At 34.4% G+C, this 20,235-nt stretch overlaps 1 protein-coding gene and 1 pseudogene across 4 annotated transcripts in view; one reads left to right on the top strand and one right to left on the bottom strand.

Annotated features, from left to right (window-relative positions):
* The first annotated feature begins 2,577 nt into the window (after positions 1-2,577).
* On the top strand, positions 2,578-3,108 carry LOC141494846 (adenylate kinase isoenzyme 6 pseudogene; annotated as a pseudogene).
* Positions 3,109-11,481: 8,373 nt separating this feature from the next.
* The window catches only part of IL33 (interleukin 33), an 89,516-nt gene continuing 80,762 nt past the window's right edge, over positions 11,482-20,235 (bottom strand). For 3 of the 4 annotated variants that reach the window (XM_074197487.1, XM_074197485.1, XM_074197486.1), the window contains exons 4-7: positions 19,602-19,727; positions 18,847-18,891; positions 16,847-16,929; positions 11,482-13,076 (exon numbers count right to left, since the gene is read on the bottom strand). In XM_074197487.1, coding sequence (XP_074053588.1) covers positions 12,885-13,076; positions 16,847-16,929; positions 18,847-18,891; positions 19,602-19,727 — 446 coding nt within the window. In that variant the 3' untranslated portion in view covers positions 11,482-12,884. The remainder of the gene's footprint in view (positions 13,077-16,846; positions 16,930-18,846; positions 18,892-19,601; positions 19,728-20,235) is intronic. The other variant, XM_074197489.1, reaches the window with a different exon arrangement.

Raw genomic sequence — 20,235 nt, 5'->3', positions numbered from 1 at the left:
TTCTATCAGGAAAGATAAAAGGAGTATATTTTGATAAAGAGGTTGTATCCAAGACAGGATCAAAACAATAAAGATATAAAACAATGATTCTTCTAAGAGAAGGCCTGACATTAGTAGATAAATAACACCAGGTTATAGTAGAGGGAAAGAAGGGTGGGTGTGAACTCTCTATAAATCTGACCCAGAGCGGGAATACCATATATACTCACTTGAGTTTAAAAATCTATTCTTCCTTACAGGGAAATGCTGAGGGTATGGTTAAGGGAAAGAAAGAAGGGACTGATAAAAAGGGAGGCAAAGGAAAAAGTAAAAGAAAAGTTAAAGCTAAAATTTTAAGGAAAAGTTAAAGAGGAAAGGGAGTAAAACATAGTTGAGGAGGATTAAGAGGAAAGGAAAGAGAAAAGTGTAAACTGGGAAAGATAGCTTAAAGGAAAATACAGAATTAGTCATCTTAATTGTAAATGTGAATGGATGAACTCTCCCATAAAATGGAAGCAGCAGAATAGATTAAAGACCAGAGTCCTATTTGTTTTTACAAGAAACACATTTGAAACAGAGAGATACACACAAGTTAGAGAGAAAAGACTGGAGCAAAATATATTATACTTCAATGGAAGTAAATGATCAGGGATAGCAATCTTAATTTCAATCAAAGCAAAAGTGAAAATGGATCTCATTAAAATGGCTAAGGAAAGAAAGTACATCTTCTTAAAAGGCACCATAGGCAATAGTTATACAATTAGTAAACATATATGTACCAAGTGGTATAACATCTAAATTCTTAGAGAAGAAGAAATAACAAGTAAATATAGACAACAAAACTATAAAAATAGGAGACCTCAACCTCCCTTTCTTGGAATTAGATAAATTCAACTATAAAATAAACAAGAAGGAAGTTAAGAATGTGAATAAAATTCTATTTTTTAAAATATTTTTTAGGTTTTTGCAAGGCAAATGGGGTTAAGTGGCTTGCCCAAGGCCACACAGATAGGTAATTATTAAGTGTCTGAGACCAGATTTGAACCCAGGTACTCCTGACTCCAGGGCCAGTGCTTTATCCATTGCGCCACCTAGCCGCCCCTTGTGAATAAAATTCTGAAGACTTAGATATGATAGACCTCTGGAGAAAACTGAATGGGGATAGAAAAGAATTTATCTTTTTCTCTGCAGTATGTGGCACCTATACCAAAACTGATCATGTACTAGGGCATAAAAATCTTACAATCAAATGTAGAAAGGCAGAAATAATAAATGCATCCTTTTCAGATCATGATGAATAAAATTAATGCAATAAAGGACCATGAAAAAGTAAACCAAAAATTAATTGGAAACTAAATAACCTAATTTTAAAGAATGAGTGAATCAAACAACAAATCACAGAAATAATCAACCATTTCAACAAGAAAATGACAACAATAAGACATCATACCAAAATTTATGAGATGTAGTCAAAGCAGTTTTTAGTGGAAATTTTATATCTCTAAATGCTTATATGAATAAAATAGAGAAATAGGAGATCAATAAATTGGGCATGCTACAAAAAAAGCTAGTAAAAGAACAAATTAAAGACCTTCAATTAAATACCAAAATAGAAATTCTGAAAAATCAATAAAATTGAAAACAAGAAAATCATTGATCCAATAAATAAAACTAAGAGTTGGTTTAATGAAAAAAATCAACAAAATAGATAAATCTTTGGTTAATCTGATAAAATAAAGAAAGAAGCATACCAAATTACCTGTACCAAAAAATGAAAAGGGTAAACTTATCACCAATGAAGAGGAATTAAAGAGCTATTTTGCCAACTATATGCCAATAACCTGAGTGAAATGGATGAATATTTTAAAAAAATACAAACTACCCAGATTAACAGATGAAGAAATAAAATACTTAAATAACCCATTTCAGAAAAAGAAATTGAAGAAATCATCTATAAACTTCCTAAGACAAAGTGTCCAGGTTCAGATGGATTTACAAGTGAATTCTACCAGATATTTAAGGAACAATTAATTCCAATTCTACACAAACTATTTTAACAAATAGGAGAGGAAGGAGTGCTGCCAAATTCCTTTTATGACGCCAATATGGTGCTGATACCCAAACCAGGAAAAGCCAAAACAGACAAAGAAAATTATAGAACGATCTCCCTAATGAACATTGATGCAAAAATCTTAAATAAAATTTTAACAAAGAGATTACAAGAAGTTATTACTAGGATAATACATATGATCAGGTAGGCAGGGATGGTTCAATGTTAGGAAAGCACTCAACATATTTGAACATAGTAATAACATAACCAACAGAAATCATAGGGTGTTTTCAATAGATGCTGAAAAAGTTGTTGATAACATATAACATCCATTCCTATTAAAATCACCACAGAACATTGGAATAAATGAAGTTTTCCTTAAAATAACAAGCAGTATCTATCTAAAACCATCAACAGACATCATATGTAATGGAGATAAACTAGGAGAATTTCCAGTAAGATTTTGCAAGGTTGAAACAAGATTGCCCATTATCGGCCGCTCCCTCACGGAGGGCCGGCTCTGGGGCAGAGTCAGGGCTGTGGCCGCCATGAGGCTGCCCAACATCCTGCTCACAGGTACACCAGGGGTTGGAAAGACCACACTAGGCAAAGAACTTGCATCAAGAACAGGACTGAAATATATTGATGTGGGCGATTTAGCACAAGAAGGACAGTTATATGATGGCTTTGATGAAGAATATGAATGTCCTATTGTGGATGAAGACATAGTAGTAGATGAGTTAGAAAATAAAATGACCAAAAGTGGAATTATTGTTGATTACCATGGCTGTGACTTCTTTCCTGAATGATTGTTTTTGTTCTTCAAACAGATAATTCTGTGTTATATTCAAGACTTGAAAAGAGGGGATACAGTGTAAAGAAACTACAGAACAATATACAGTGTGAAATTTTCCAAATTCTTTATGAAGAAGCCATGGCCTCCTACAAGCATGAAATAGTGCACAAGCTGCCAAGCAATGTACCAGAAGAACTAGAGAGTAATTTAGATCATATAATGAAATGGATTGAACAGTGGATGAAAGATAATAATTGAACTTTGAAGGCAAAGCATGGATTTTCAAGATGTTCTACAAATTATTTTCTTGATGACTTCTTCCTCCTTATGCAATAGGAATTAAGACAACATACACCAAATTTTACTATCCAGAATTGAAAAAAAAAGATTGCCCATTATCACCACTACAATGTTAGTTTTGGCAATAAGAGAAGAAAAAGAAATGAAAGGAATTAAAATTGGGAGTGAGGAAGCAAAACTTTCCCTCTTTGCAGATGATATGATGGTATACTTAGAGAACCCTAGAAAATAAACTAAAAAATTCCTTAAAACAATTAACTTTTGCAAAGTAGCAGGATATAAAATAAGCCCATTGTACAATTAGCATTTCTGTATATGAACAACAAAGCCCAACAGCAAGAGATAGAAAGAAAAATTCAATTTAAAGTAACTGTAGTCAATAGAAAATACTTGGGAATCTATCTCCCAAAACAAACTCAGAAACTGTATGATCACAATTACAAAATAATTTTCACACAAAGTCAGATCTAAACAATTGGGAAAATGTCAATGACAATTCTGCCCAAATTGAATTACTTATTCAGTGCCATACAATTCAAACTATTTTACAATATTTTGTAACTATTTTAAAAGACTATTTTACGGAGCTAGAAAAAATAGTAACAAAATCGTAACAAAAAGTCAAGAATATCAAGGGAACTGATGAAAAAATACAAAGAAAGATGACCTAGTTGAAATAGATCTAAAACTTTATTAGAGAACAGTGGTCATCTAAACTGCCTGGTATTGGTTTAGAAATAGAGTATTGGATCAAATAGAGTATTGGATTAGAATAGGTACAAAAGAAACAGTAGTAAATGAATATAATAATCCAAAGATATTAGCTTCTGGGTTAAGAACTCACTCTTCAACAAAAACTGCAAGGAAAACTGGAAAATGGTATGGCAAAAAACAAGGCATAAACCCTCATCTCATACCCTATATCAAAATAAGGTCAAAATGGGTACAGGTTTTAGACATAATAGGCAATACCATAGACCAATTAACAGATAAAGAAATATTCTGTCAGATCTAAAGAAAGGGGAGAAATTTATAACCAGACAAGAATACATTATAAATTGCAAAACAGATGATTTTGATTATATTAAATTGAAAAACTTTTGAACTAATAAAAACAATTCAGTCAAGATTAGAAGGAAAACAGAAAGCTAGAAAATAATTTTCACAATAATTCTGACAAAGGTTTGATTTCTAAAATATATAGAGAATTGAATCAAACTTATAAGATCACAAGTCACTCTCCAATTGATAAATGGTCAAAGGATATGACCAGGCAGTTTTCAAACAAAGAAATTAAAACTGTGTGTTTGTGTGTGTGTGTGTGTACATATAAGCATATGAAAAAAATACTCCAAATCAGTACTGAATAGAGAAATGCAAATTAAAACAACTCTGAGGTACCACCTCACATCCATCAATTTGCCTAAGATGACAAAAAAGGAAAAATGAGCAATACTGGAGAAGTTGTGAGAAGATTGAAACATTGATGCACTCTTGGTGGAGTTGTGAACTAATCCAACCATTCTGGAGAGCAATATTCAAGTATGCCCAAAGAACAATAAAACTTATAATACCCCTTGACCCATTTATCCAAAAGAAATAACAAAAAAAATGAGACAAATCCCACATTTTCAAAAAATATTTATAGCAGTAGCAAAGAATTGGAAATTGAGGGAATGTCCATCAACTGGGGAATTATTGAACAAGTTATGGTATATGAATGGTATGGAGTATTATTGTTCATTAAGAAACCATGAATGGTCCGACTTTAGATAAGCATGGAAAGAATGGAATGAATTGATGCTGGGCAAAGGAAGCAGAACCAAGAGAACATTGTACACATTAACAACAACATTGTGAGTCGATCAACTATGATGGAAGCAGCTCCTTTCAGCAGTTCAGAGATTTAGGACAATCCTGAGAGACTTGTTATGGACAATGTCTTCAATATCCAGAGGAAAAAACAAAGCAAAACAAACAAAACAAAAACGCAGAATCTGAATGGATACTATGTTCACTTTTTTAAAATTTATCTGATGTTTTCCCTTTTTTATTCAATGATTTTCTTTCTTTTCCCCTTAGCCCTAATTCCTCATTCACAAAATGACTAATATGTAAATATGTTAAACATAAATGGACATGTACAATTTTTATCAGACTGTAGCTGAGGGGAAGGGGGGATTGGAAGGAAAGGCCATAGAAAAATGTGTAACATAAATTTGCAAGTGGATGAATGTTGCATTTCTCTAATAACATATAATTGGAAAAATAAAATATAAAAAAAAGAATGTGAATTGGATGAATTTGCCCATAAAATGGAAATAGATATCAAATTAAACATTTGAATTTCACGATATGTCACTATCAGGAAGTACTATAAAAATGAGAGATGCATACAAACATAAAGATCAAGAGTAGAAAACCAAACAGGAGTATTAACCACAATCTTAGATAAAGTTAAAGCTAAACAGATTTAATCAAAAGAGAAAAACTGGGAGACGATATTGTCAGTCATATTAATCAAAATCATTTTAGACTATTTAAAATAATTAGACACTATAAGATTAGAATATTACTGTGGTATAGGAAGTGAACTGGTGCTTTAGAAAGATATGGAAAGACTTAGACTTATGAAATAAATTCACAGAGGAAAAATGGAAATAAGCATAGTATGATCTTACATATATGAATGTATACGTGTGTGATTAGATATATTTATTTAATTTGTAGGTGTTATATATGTGTGTATAGCTATATATATACATACATATATAAAATTAAAATTTGCACTTAAAAAAGGGATCAAATGAGATATCTATACAGTGGCTAGGATATAGCAGAAGCTTAATAAATGCTTGCTTCCTTTCTCTAACTCCTTTAATTATGTGACAGGCAATGTGCTAAGCACTAGGAGTAGGAATATAAAGAAAAGGAAAGACAGTTCATAACTTCAAGGAATTTATATGCTAAGGGAGTAACTCAAAAATAAAAGGGAGGTGGAAAGCAAGGTGGGAACTATTAATAATAACAATAACAACAGTAATAATAACTAATGTTTAAATAATGAGGTTTGCAAAGTTTAGTCAAATTTAATCAGTCATTATGGATATATAGATTCTCATATTTGTAAAGGATTAAAGAATCTATTTAGTATAACTTATACATCAACTAGCCTTTGTTAGAAGAGATCCAATGATTTGGAAATCATATTTTCCAAGGCAGCTCATTCCCCATGTGACTTGAAACAGTTAATTGTTAAAATGTTTCTTCTAGCTTTTAGCTGTAATTTGCTTCTGTGTGACCCATTTGTAGAGTAAACCATTTGACCCAGGTTGAAATAGGAATTTCCCTTCACAAAGTGCTCCAGCTATACTGAATAAGGCCCATATTTGGACATTCACTTAACAGGAGTTGTACAATCAAGCAGGAGATCCTGATATGGATCCAGTTATTCAGTTACCCATCTTATTTATAGTTTATGATACCCAGGTAAGTCTTAGATTTGGCAGGATGCTGGCTTTTTCCTTGGCCCCATAACTGTCCAGTCTAGGGGACAGACCATCCTTGCATACAACAGCTTGCAGAGTGGAGTGGGCAGTGGCTGACATGGAGCAGACTTGACAAAGGGGAGAACTTAGGGGACTGATAAGCAAACTTGGCCTATGCAGATAGATTTATGTGTGGACTTGACCCTGCGGCCTCCTGATAACACCAAGGTTGTACAATTAAAAAAGGCCTCCTCCAAGCCTCCTCAGCATTCCTTTGGTCTCTCTGAATAAAGAATCTGCAAGGCAGACACCAGAAGGAGAAAAGCCTCCAGAGCTCCTACTTTACAATTAGAGTACCTGGTAGAGTTTGTCTGGGACTAAAACTCCTATACTTGTAATTAGCCAGGAGGATGGGGTTTGTTTGAAACATCCTGCTCCCCTCAATTAGATAAGATTTACATTTGGCATATTCATAGCAGAAATTATCTGACTTACATTTAGCTGAAGTGATGAACGAAATTGATTTGATTTGATTTACAATTGACCTCAGTCAGCATGGTTGTTGCTAGATTTGTACTATTATACTCTCTTCAGTTGAAAGGGCTTGAAATACCTGAATGCAGCTATTGGGTCTTCTTCCTTCCTTTCTTGTTCTTGTTTTTGTTCTCGTTCTTGTTCCTCTTCCTCCTCCTCCTCCTTCTCCTCTCCTTCTTTCTTCCTCTTCTTCTTCTTCTTTCTTTCTCTTCTTCTTCTTCTTCTTCTTCTTCTTCTTTTTCCTTCTTCCTTCTTCCTTTTCTTCTTTTTTTCTGTTTCTTCTTCTTCTTTCTTCCTTTTCTTCTCTTTTCTCTTTCTCTCTCTATTCATAATATCTATGTATATATATGTATTATATGTTATGTATGTCTATGTAAGTATATATGTGCACACAAAGACACACACACACACACACACACACACACACACACACACACACACACCCTAGTGTTTTTTTTTTCATTTGGAATGACTTCAAGCCCTCTTATCAATCCTGTCACCTTGTCACCTTCCTCTGGCTATTTCTTTTTCAATGTCTCTCTCTACACCTTTTTCAGTGATCCAGTTGCAAATAGCAATTTTCTGACAAAGCAAACGGTGACTAACCTCAACTGTTACGTGGGAGGAAAGGTCTTTTCCAGTCAATCAGCAGACATTTATTAAACATTTACTAGGTGTGTTAAATGCTAAGGATACAAAGAAAAGCAAAAATAGATGTTGCCCTTGAAGAGTTTGTTTTAATGGAGGGAACCACATGACCACAAAGAAGTATACATACATCATAATACATCACATGTATCTTTATCTACAAAGTATATATGTGTATATATATATATATATATATATATATATATATATATATAATTCTACCAGATGATATCCCTTCAAATACCTGAAAGATAGCTAACCATATTACTAGAATCACAGATTTGGAGCTCAGAGGGACCCAAGAGTCTACCATATATATATATATATATATATGGTAGACTTAAAGGGAATGATAGGAGCTGCTGGGAAAAATCTGCAGCATTTGATCTGAGTCTTAAGAATCCTAGGATTAGGGGGCAGCTAGGTGGTGCAGTGGATAAAGGACCGGCCCTGGAGTCAGGAGTACCTGGGTTCAAATCTGGTCTCAGACACTTAATAATTACCTAGCTTTGTGGCCTTGGGCAATCCATTTACCCCCATTTGCCTTTCAAAAAAAAACCTTAAAAAAAAAAGAATCCTAGGATTCTGAGATGCCCTACCCATGCCTAGAGGGAGCAGCTAGGTGGCACAGTAGACAAAACACCAGCCCTAAAGTCAGGAGGATTTGGGTTCAAATTCAGCTTCAGACACTTACTAGCTGTGTGACCTTGGGTCTCATATCTGGAGCCATCACTAGTCGTCCTGAATCATATTTGGTCACTGGATCCAGATGGCTCCAGCTGGTGATAACACCCTCTTACTCTAATCCGATTCATGTGCTTGTTGTGCATCATCTCCCTTCTTTGAGAATGAAGGACAAAACATCCCCTATGCTTGGAATACCCACCCTCCTTACCTCTACATTTTAGAATCTCTACCTTCCTTCAGGAACAGCAAATAGACCCATATTACTAGACTATAGAGTACACAGAAGGGAGTAAGTCATGTCTAAGAAGACTAGAATGTTTGAGAGGGGACAGATTGGGAAGAACTTCTAATGCCAGACAGAAGACCATGTTTGACCCTAGAGTCAATATGGAGCTAAGTTACTGGGTAGGTCTTCAGAGGAAATTTAACTTTCAGACAATTTTCACCTATTCTTTCTCTTCTCTTCCCTTGCTGCTATTCAGACACCATCATTCTCTTTTCTTTGTTCAGCTATCTCCAGACAGTTCATATTAGTTGCTTTCACTCACTTTGTCTTTAAGTGGCCTATTAGTTATTTTCTAGGCTTAACATTTCATCTCCCCTCTACCTGCCTTAGGCCTCTCCCACCTTACTTCCTAATTCCTACTGAAATGTTTCTCACTCATGACTTTCCTCCATCTCTCTGAATTTAATTCTTTAACATCTAAAGTTAACAAAAATGAAATTATGGAAGTTCTCTATTCTTAAAGGTCTTCAAGTGATAATCACTTGTTGGAAATGTTGCAGAAGTCATTAATTCTTTTTTGACCAGATCATTTATAATTCTATTTTTCTATTTACAAGGCATCTCTGAAAGTCCCAAAACTTTTTATTTGGTTTTGAACTGGAGAAATCATCCCTTATCATAGCTGTAACTATTGCTTTTCTAATGATATCTTGTAAATCTATATTCCAGTCTTAATTTCTCAGTCAAGTACCAATCCTATCTTTCCAAGTACTCATAGAATATTTCTACTCTTTGGACCATTGTCACTTTAAACTCAGCACATTCTAAAATGAACCCATAGGGGCAGCTAGGTGGCACAGTGGATAGAGCACCAGCCCTGGAGTCAGGAGTACCTGGGTTCAAATCCAGTCTCAGACACTTAATAATTACCTAGCTGTGTGGCCTTGGGCAAGCCACTTAACCTCATTGCCTTGCAAAAACCTAAAATAAAATGAACTCATAATCTTTAGAAACAAGTTGTTTCTCTTCCCAAATTCCCTATTTCTTCCATCATTCACCCTCACTCTCAATCAAAACTCTGAAGTCATCTGCAAGTCTGAATTGTTGTATTTTTGGTTGTGTGATTCTTTATAACTACATTTGAATTTTTCTTGGCAAAAATACTGGAGTAATTTGCCATTTCCTTCTCCAGAACATTTTACATTTGAGGAGACTGAGAGAAACAGGGTTAAGTCTGTTGTCCAGGGTCACATAGCTACCATCTGAAGCTGTCTGAGGCCACATTTGAACTTAGGAAGATGAGTCTTCCTCACTCCAGGACTTTTAATCTTATCTACTATATTCCCTAGCTTCTGTATGGTTTCAATTACCAAGTTCAATCTTTTGTCACCGGGTCACTAAGTTGGGAGGCAGTGTGGCACACTGAAGAGTGCTGAATTTACAATTAGAGGATTTGGGTTTAAGACATAGCTCTATTCCTAGTTCTACCTATGTGACTTTGGTCAAATTAATGTTGGTTCCTAATTGGTAAAAATGAAGGAATTGGATTAGATCACCACCACATTGGAGGGCACATTATAGACTATATAATTCTTCCCCACATTTAACAGATGAAGAAATTGAGACCCAGAGAAATGAAGTGATTTGCTTTAACCAAAAATGTTGAGAAATCCATAGTTAGACATTTGGTGGGGGAATAATTTTTTATATTATAAAAAAGTAATTGGAATATTCTAGATACTCAGTTTCCCTTCAACCCAGGAACATACTATCTGGCAACTTACATACTTTATTTGGAACTAACCCTGGATGATAGGATTCAGTGACAGAAGGAATTGGAATGATAATTTAATCCAACCTCCTTATTTTGCTGCAGAGGAAACTGAGATCCAAACTTGTCTAAAGTAATTTAGCTAATAAGTTGGAGGCCCATGGTTTAAACCAGGTCTTACGACTTCAAATATAATGTACTTTCCTCTCTATTACATTACCTTTACCTGAGGACCCACCTATGAATGCTTCCTCTTCATTCTTTTCACCTCTGATACTAAGCTTCTCCAGAGTTGGCTGACTTCTCTAATACTCCTGTATTATTCCACTTTCACTGCTCCATACTTAGATGCTGGAGTGTGAATTACCCCTCCTCTTCTGGGGCCTTCCAATATTAAGAAAGGACCTCATGATTTACACAACCATCACTCCAGTGCAGATGCTTAGCATCTCTCTCGTGATTTTTGTAATAGGCTCCCAATTGTTATCCCTGCTTCAGACTTCCCTTCTTTCTAATCAGTCTTCTGCAAAACTGCCAAAGTGATTTTTTTGAAGCATTGCTCTCAACCATATCATTTTCTTTCTTTCTTTTTTATCATGTATCCTTATCAATAAAAATTTTGGAGCATTCTCTTAATATGTTTATATTTTTATGTCTATATAAAATATATATACTACTATGCTAATAATTATTCACAGTAGAAAACACAAAAACTAGACTTTCTGGAAGTTTGGCATAAGGATGAAATAATACTTTATTTTAGAGTCAAGTAGGCTAGTCACTAGTTTATTGAGTAAGAAAATGAGTAGTCAGACCTATCCTTAGGAGACTCACTTGATCAACTCTGAATTTGTGAACTGTGCTGGTGAAGGGAACTCCCATAGATCTCTGAAACAATTTTAGCACATTGTCATTTAAGGCCTAAATCATCATGGTCTAAACCAGTTTTAGGAATAGTTTATTGAACATGGCATATTGCATCACTGATAACAAATTTAGTGATTTTATTTTAAATGAATTTTATTGATATTTTATTTATTTTTGTTTTTACAAATTTATTGATTACAATTTATTATTTTTGTTTTTCACATCATCTACATTTCCCAATTTAATATCCCTTCCCCTCCCAGAGAACCATCCCATATAATGAAGACTAAAATAAAAAACAATTCAACAAAAATACAGTTATTAAAGAGTAATTGTTTTAAACCACACACTATATAGCAATTTTTAGGCCTCAGATTTATTAAGCAAATAATATAGATTATACTTTTTATATTTGTCTCTAAAGTATAAGTATTTTTAAGATACTGAGACTGAGAAGTGTGTCAGTATGTGTAGATGCTGCCAGTAAATGTTTTTTAAAACCTATGTTAGTTAAGTAAATATTTATGTCTTAATTTTTTGAAAAATAATTCTTTTTATTAGTTCTAGGTAATATGATATATGATGTAGGTATCATTTGAATGAAATTCCACATATAAAAATTAGAACTTAAAAAAGCTAGGGAATGAACATTTTACTATGAAGAATTTTTCATCTTCCACCAGGGTACACTGCCCCATAAATTACATCTTTGTCCTGACTCAGTTTCCATATTCTACTTTAGGAATCCATCTATTGCATAAAACAAAATAGACCTCATTCTATGTAAAGGGTGAATAGTTTTGTTGAGTTGTTTCAGTTTTGTCTGACTCTTTGTGAACCCATTTGGGGTTTTCTTGGCAAAGATACTGAAGTGTATTCCTTCTCCCACTCATTTTATAGATGATGAAACTAAGGCAAATAGGATCAAGTGACTTATAAAGCTAGTAAGTATCTGAAGCCAGATTTGAAATCAGGTCTTCCTTACTCTAGGCCCAGCACTGTGTCACCTAGTTGCCCAAAGGGAGGGTAACTGAATTTAATTTGGTCCAGTAGAAAAGATACTAAACCCTTGCTGTTTGGGAGGAATGAGCTTCTGAAATTTGTCAAGTGGAATTTTTTTGTGGCTAATGTAGTGGAAATGATGAAAGATACTGAGTTTCTGGTCTTAGCCTTTTGTGATGATTAAAAAAAGGCTTGAAGCTATAAAGCATAGAAACAATACTTTTAATGGACAACCTTCTTGTAAATTTTTTTAAAAGGTCAACTTTATAACTATTTGAACACGTTAATAAAAATCTGACTTTAAGAAGAAGTTGTTTGAACCTATCAGCTGAAGGGGTTGGACTGGTCCCTTCATTCTGAACCTATTAAACAGAATTCTTTGACCTTTTTGGAATGCTTCTTTGTCCCTTGGCTGAATGGTGAGCATTCTCAGACTCCTCAGGATATCTCTTTAGACCACTTACTCAGAAAATCATAGATTTCTATTCAATTAACCTTCCATAGTCTGAGAAGCTACCAAAGGGGTTGAAGTCTAATTACTTAGTGAGCCGAAACATAAAAGCTTCATCATCTTCTTTCTTCGTCATAAGTTCTAGACGGTTTTGCTTTACACCAATGTATAATCCTCGAGGACAGAGACACTCAAATGAAACAAATCCAGGGCCTTCTGAATGCAGAATGAAGAATTTCTTTCCCTGGTTTGAGTTTTGATTTTCATATTTGTGAAGCTACGAAAATAAGATAGAAAGGCAGACATTTTAGTTCACTTCAATTGAAGAAATGTTTCTTTGGTACCTGCGGTGGGCAAAGTCATCTGATATTCTTTGACATCAATTCCACTTCTTTTCTTAAACCTCCCAAATTAGGCCATTGTCCCCAGCTTCCTTTGTCCTCTACATTTAACAACACTCGGTAACATCCCCCAATTCTCCTCTTTTCTTTCAGTCCCTGAGTGATCTCAGTAGCACCTCTACAATGATCTACCGACCTATTCCCTCCTATCTTTTCCAATAGAATGTCCTACATATTACCATCCTCCTTTATTCCATTTCTTCTTTTTTTTACATTTTTAAAAATTTTTATTTAAAGCAATGGGATTAAGTGACTTGCCCAAAGTTACACAGCTAGGTAATTTTTTAAGTGTTTGAGGTCACATTTGAACCCAGATCCTCCTGACTCCAGGACCAGTAATCTATTCACTACACCACCTAGCTGACACCTTCTCATTTCTTCTAAGGAATTTTTACCCACAATAGTAAATGTAATGATCACCTGAATTAAATTCACTCATTCCCATCCATTTAAGTTCATTGACACCCAAGTTGTTAGTAATTACTCTTTCTATCTCCTTCATAGAGATAAGGTTTTCTTAAGTGAGCAATGCCAAGACATAAAAGAAAATGATACAATGGGAAAGACAAGTGATTTCTTTAAGAAAATTAGAGATATCATGGGAATATTTCATGGAAAAATGGTAGGGACTTAAAAAGGTATTAAAGAGAAGTGGCAAAAATATACTTATCATCACTAATACAATAAAGATTTTATCATCACCAATAACTATGATTGTATGTCTGGAGAATGAAGTCTCCAGCTTGTGGAGCCTTAGAAAACATTTCTAATAATGACTAATGTAAATGATGGAATTCCATCTGAGCTATTTAAAATCTTAAAAGATGATGCTATTAAATTCAACATGCCAACAAATTTGGAAAACTCAACAATGGTCATTGGATTGGAAAAGATCAGTTTATGTATCAATCCTAATCAATGCCAAAGAATGTTCAAATAAGTGAACAACTGCACTCATTTCACATCCCAGCCAGGCTATGCTTAAGATTCTGTAAGCCAGGCTTCAGCAATATGTGAACCAAGAAGTATCAGAAGAGTCAGATTGGTTTTCAAGGAGGTAGAAGAATTAGAGTTCAACTTGCCAACATTCACTGGGTTATAGGGAAAGCACTGACTAAACTAAAAGCTTTGTGATTGTATGGATAACAACAAAATGTGGCAAATACTCAAAGAGATGGGAGTACCAGTTCATCTTACTTGTCTCCTGAGCTACCTTGTGTGTGGGCCAAAAAGTAAAATTTAGAACTGAACATAGAAATACTGAATGGTTTAAGATTGGAAAAGGAATATGACAAGGCTGTAAACTGTCTTATTTAAGAATTAAGGTTGCCGGGAGAAACATCAATAATCATAGATATAGATAATACTTCTCTGGTGGCAGAAAGTGAAAAAGACTTAAGAAACCTTTTTGGGAGGGTGACAGAGGAGAGTGTAAAAGCTGACTTGAAGCTGAACATCAAACAAAAAAACTAAGATCTTGGCAGCTTGTCCCATCACCCCCTGGCAAATAGAAGGATAAGAAATGGAAGCTGTACCAGAATTTATATTTTTGGGCTCAAAGATCACTGGAGATAGTGACTACAATCTTGAATTTAAAAGACTTGCTTCTTGGAAGAAAGGTATGATAGATCTGGACAGTATCCTGAAAAGCAGAGATAGCACCTTGTCAAAAAAAGGTCTGTTTATTCAAAGCTATGGTTTTTCCAATAGCAAAATATGCCTGTGAGAACTGAACTCAGGTGCTGTAGAATCAGAACTTTTGAGTCCCTTGGACAGATAAGGAAATCAAATAAGTTAACACCAAAAAAAAAGATTAATTTAGACTATTCACTGGAAGATCAGATGCTGAAGTAGGATTTGCTGACGTTCACAGATAACTGATCAGCCACTTTCATTGACTTTTCATACGTGCTGGTATTTCATAGTCTCTGTGTTACAGAAGGCAGAAAAGTTTCAGAGCAATAAATTGCACCTCGAAATGAGAAACCTCTCCATTATAACTTGAGCTATCCCAAACTAGAATGTGCTCCCTCAAGAGGTAATCAGTTCCTCTCCATGGAGATCTTCTAGCAGAGGATAGATGACTACTTGTTTGGCCTGAATTCTATGTCAAAAGACCTGAATCCAAACCTCACATGCTTCTGTGTAATATATCTGAAGATGTATCAATCAAATCAATATAATTGAACAAATCAATGGTACATTTTTGGACTTTAATTCCCTGTTTTATAAAATTTAGGCATTGGACAAGGTGATCCATAAGATCCTTTCCAGTTTGAACAATCTATAACTCTAAGTGTTTCTCCCCGATTAAAAAAGAAAGAAAAAATAAAAAAGAAACTCCACAGAGTCAATTCATTTATCCAGAGCTGGTTATTTGGTTATAACTAATACATGAGCATCTATGGAAAATTCTTTTTTTTAGGGGTTTTTTTTTGGCAAGTCAATGGGGTTAAGTGGCTTGCCCAAGGCCACGCAGCTAGGTAATTATTAAATCTCTGAGGCTGGATTTGAACTCAGGTACTCCTGCCTCCAGGGCTGGTGCTCTATCCACTGTGCCACCTAGCCACCCCTATGGAAAATTCTTAATGACTACACCAAAGAGGCTTCTAGGACCCTTTCACTCATGTGTACTCAAGATTTCAAACTTGATTTAATATTAGACAGAATTAAAATGGTATGGTAGCTTAGGTATAGTGGAACACCCACTGGTTCTTCAGTCAGAAGTTGACAGATGGGGCAACTAGGCACAGTGGATAGAGCACCAGGACTTAAAGTCAGGAAGACCTGAGTCCAAATCTGATCTCAGACACTTGATAATTACTTAGCTGTGAGACCTTAGGAAAGTCACTTAACCCCATTGCCTTGCAGAGAGAGAGAGAGAGAGAGAGAGAGAGAGAGAGAGAGAGAGAGAGAAGATGACATGACAGGTACATGTCATGGTTCCAACATTTACTGGGTGATCTAGGGCAGGTCACTTAACCTTGTTTGTCTTGGTTTGCTCATCTATAAAATGAGCTGGAACAGGAAATACTCCAGTATCATTGCCAAGGAAACCCAAAATAGGGTCACAAAGAGTCAGACATAACTGAAAATGACTGAACAACAACTACAGCAAGCTAGGTCACCTCAAGTAAATAATTTCACTCACTGAATTATGTTTTTTTAAAATAAACTTTTGTTTTATTTTGTTTTTCCCATTTGTATTGAATTAACCTTTTTTTACAAATCATCTGTAAAATGGGCTTGATAGTCTTGCAATACACTTTTCATGGGGTTGTTATGAGGAGGGGAAACTGTATGTTAGGCATTGTGCAAAAAGCTTTGCAAATACTATCATTTGATTCTCAAATCAATCCTGAGTGGTAGATAGTAATATCTTCATTTTCTGGTGGAGTTTCTGAGACTGAATTTGAGCTCAGGTCTTCCTAATTCCAAACCCAAATCTCTATCCACTGTGTCACTTGGTTGCTTAGACAAAGTTTAATGTACTAAAGATGTGAACTCTATTCCAAAACTAAAGACAAAGGGTTTTTGAACAATGCCCTCTATTGTAATGCCCCACCCCTCTTATAACAGATAATAGAAAACTGCATTTGTTGGTATGTATATATCATCATTAGCACTAGAAGCATATTTCTGTTACCTCAAGATCATTCTGGCCATTGCTATGCAAGTGGAGATCGATGTTAGAAGGCCGAGGTCTCAGGATCACTAAGGGCAGTTTTCCTTTGAGAAAGAGAGACATTAAAAAAAAGTAGTAATAACACAGACTTAAGAATTATAACTTCCTTTTATTTCTATAAATTACATCTGCTAGGGAAAAAATGGAGAGACATTGAAAACAAACACATGGCTCTGGAATTGTTGCATTGGAGTCCTGAATTCAGTGTAAAAATTTATTTATACCTCTCATCATTACTCCCCTCCCCCCTTCAAAAACTACATTTTTTCCAAGTAAAAGGTTCTGATCCTATCGTAAAATGATCATTTTGGGGACAAGAGTTGGATTTGGAGTAGAAGATGCAAGTTTGAGTTTAGGCTGCAACACTTCCAAGTCCTAGCTCTGTGATTTTGGGTCTTGCCCTCTGAGCATCTTAATCGCTTCATCTGTAGAAGATGGGTAAAAATATTAGTACAATGGATAAGGTGCTGAACTTGGATCAGGAAGACCTGAGTTAGAATTTTGCTTCAGACCCTCATTTTTTGTGTGACTCTGATCAAGAGATGCTTAATTTCACTCAACCTCAGAATCTTCATCTATCTCATAAAGTTATGAAGAACAAATGAGATTACATGTAAAAACTCTTTGCAAAGCTTAAAGTATCATGTAATTGCTAGTGATTATTATCATGTTACCTAATAACCGTCTAGGGTTACTATGGGGAAAATGCTTTTATGATCATTATGTCTAGGGCCCCTTTAAGGATAAATTTCTATAATTTTGATGGTACATAGAGATTTCCAACAAGTACTTGGTGATAGTGGTGGTAGGGGACAAGGACAGAGAGGAAAGAGAACAATATGTTTATGCTTCCCTATCACCTTCCATCTCCCATTTCTAGGTCTGACTCCGAATAGTGCTACTGAAGAGGCCAGTATGGTGGTCTCAGCAGCTGAGACACCTCCCATCAAGGGCATATCCACACTTGCCACTATACCTTTTCTTCCAGGGAAATGTTTTAGATTTATCTTTACTGTATTTCTTAAAAATAAAAACATTATCAATGTAGAGGAACTTTTAAAAATATTATAAAAAGCATCTATCTAAAACCAAAAGTAAATATCATATTTATTAGGGATCACAATAATCACAGTTTGGGCTAACCCTGGGACTGTAGCCAGGAAGTTCAAAGTCAGCCTCAAACTTGTGTGATCCTGGGCAAGTCATGTAACCTTGGTTGCCTTAATTTCCTCTCTGTAAAAATGAACTGGAGAAGGGAATGGCAAACTACTCCACATCTTTGCTTAAAAAAAAACAACAACACAGAAAACAAAACCCAGGTGGAGTCACAAAGAGTCAAGATACAAATGAAACAAATGAACAGCAACAAAGAACCTCTTCTAATTATTATGAGTGAAGTAAGGATAGGCATTGATATGGTTCTGTATATGCAAGGAATAGTAATAAAATAATAAAAAGTAAATAAAGGAATAAATATAGATAAAAAGGAAATAAAACTATCCTTGTTTTGTTGACAGTAAGTAGCTTACTTTGAAAAATTCTAAGGAATAAGCAAAGATACTGAGACAATTTTGCTTCACCAAAATTTAAGGCTATAAAATAAATCTTAAAAAGTAACATTTCTATATTATAATTTATATTCTATAAGTAATATAAAACATATTTTACAAATAAATAATATTTATACAATAATATGAAAAAATATAATTTTGTGCTTAATTTAAAGTGTTTTTATAATTTATAATATTTAAAAGTATTAAAATATAAGAAGCAATAATAGAAAGGGAAATCCCATTCAAAATAACTACCAAATGCATAAAATATTTGAGGCTAAACCTCCCAAAGTATACAATTGTATAAATTCAATTACTGAGTGCTCTTTAAAGAAATAAAGAACAACTTAAATAATTGGATGAAAGAAAAGCATTGACATTTCCTTTGCCTATATATTATATGTTTACCTTCTTTTGAATTTTTATAGCTGAAGAAGTCTACTAATAGCAAACCTGAAAGAGAATTTAAAAAAAAAACACAATACAATCCTTTTAGTGATTAATCAAAATTTTAGCTTTCAAACCCCATGAGAAAGTCTTAGGGGATAGTCCTCCCAATATCTTGGGTGCCAGTAATTAGGAGAAAGATTTTATGGTTCTGAGAATCATAATATGAATTTGGGAAATAGTTCCTTAATAATTTATATGAGTTTTGCTTATGAGTCTCCTAAACACTTAATTGTTATTGAAATATTGAAAGACTCATAGAATTGATATCATTTTCATTTTAGAGTTTGAAGCACTGGTTATATTGTTAAGCATATGTTGAAGAGGTGATGTAATTTTTATGATTTGGCAGATTTTGGTGGCAGAAATAAGCAGTGAGAGCCTTGTCAATTCTGGACAAAAAGTACCATTTCATCTTCTTTGTGGTTCCTGTTTGAATCTTCAACAGAGATTGAATAGCTTACATTTTAGGAAAACAAAAGCATATGATCTTCTATCATGCTTAACAATGGATAGTATTTCTTAACAAGCATAAATTTTGACTTGTTTTGTGATTTCTCATGGTGTAACATATTGTACTTGGATGATATTGTAAAATATGGGAAGGACTAGTAAAGATCCAATTTTTGCAATTCAATAAAAATTTTTAGAGGGGGTGTGTGTGTGAAATCAATCATCACAATAATATTAATTCGGGACAAAAGAAGACACTGTACCTCGCTCTTCATTCCCAAGTAAGTCTTCAACAAAGATATCATAGAATCCATTTTCGAAAAGAAAAGTGACAGCCTTATCTCTGAATGTATTTAAGCCAGTGTAGCACTCTGTACTCCTAAACACCACTGCAATTAAGCATAAAAAATCATTTAGTTCCACGGATTATTCTTATGTGTGATAATTTTCTTACTTTTGAAAATTAATAGGCGTATTGCAAATTTATCTGCAGTTTGTCAGCCAGTGGTGGATATCTTGAACTCTTAGTAGGCAGTGAAGGTTACTGACATAAATTTAGATTACATACTCTCTTCCTTGTAAAGATGTCTTCCTTGACCCAAAAGTCCCTAGATATTCACCTGGGGCTCCTACTTAGAAAGACTATTGGATATAAAGTAAGAAGAGCTGATATCAAGTCCCAATTCTAGCAATTATTTGTTATACGATCTTGGGCAATTCATTTCCTTTCTATGAACCTCGATTTCCTTAATTCAAGCAAGATTAATTTTTATCTCTTTATTCACTTGTTTGCTTATTATAGGCAAAATTATCATTTGCTGACAAAACTTTATCTTGAGGGTAAAAAGTTTGATAATTTGCTGATTCCTGTTTTGATAGATTGTTTTTCTTTTTTTG

Source organism: Macrotis lagotis, chromosome 8 (assembly GCF_037893015.1).
Source record: "Macrotis lagotis isolate mMagLag1 chromosome 8, bilby.v1.9.chrom.fasta, whole genome shotgun sequence".
Classification (NCBI taxonomy): domain Eukaryota; kingdom Metazoa; phylum Chordata; class Mammalia; order Peramelemorphia; family Peramelidae; genus Macrotis; species Macrotis lagotis.
Note: the sequence above shows the minus strand (reverse complement) of the source record. Positions and strands in the feature narration are given on the sequence as shown.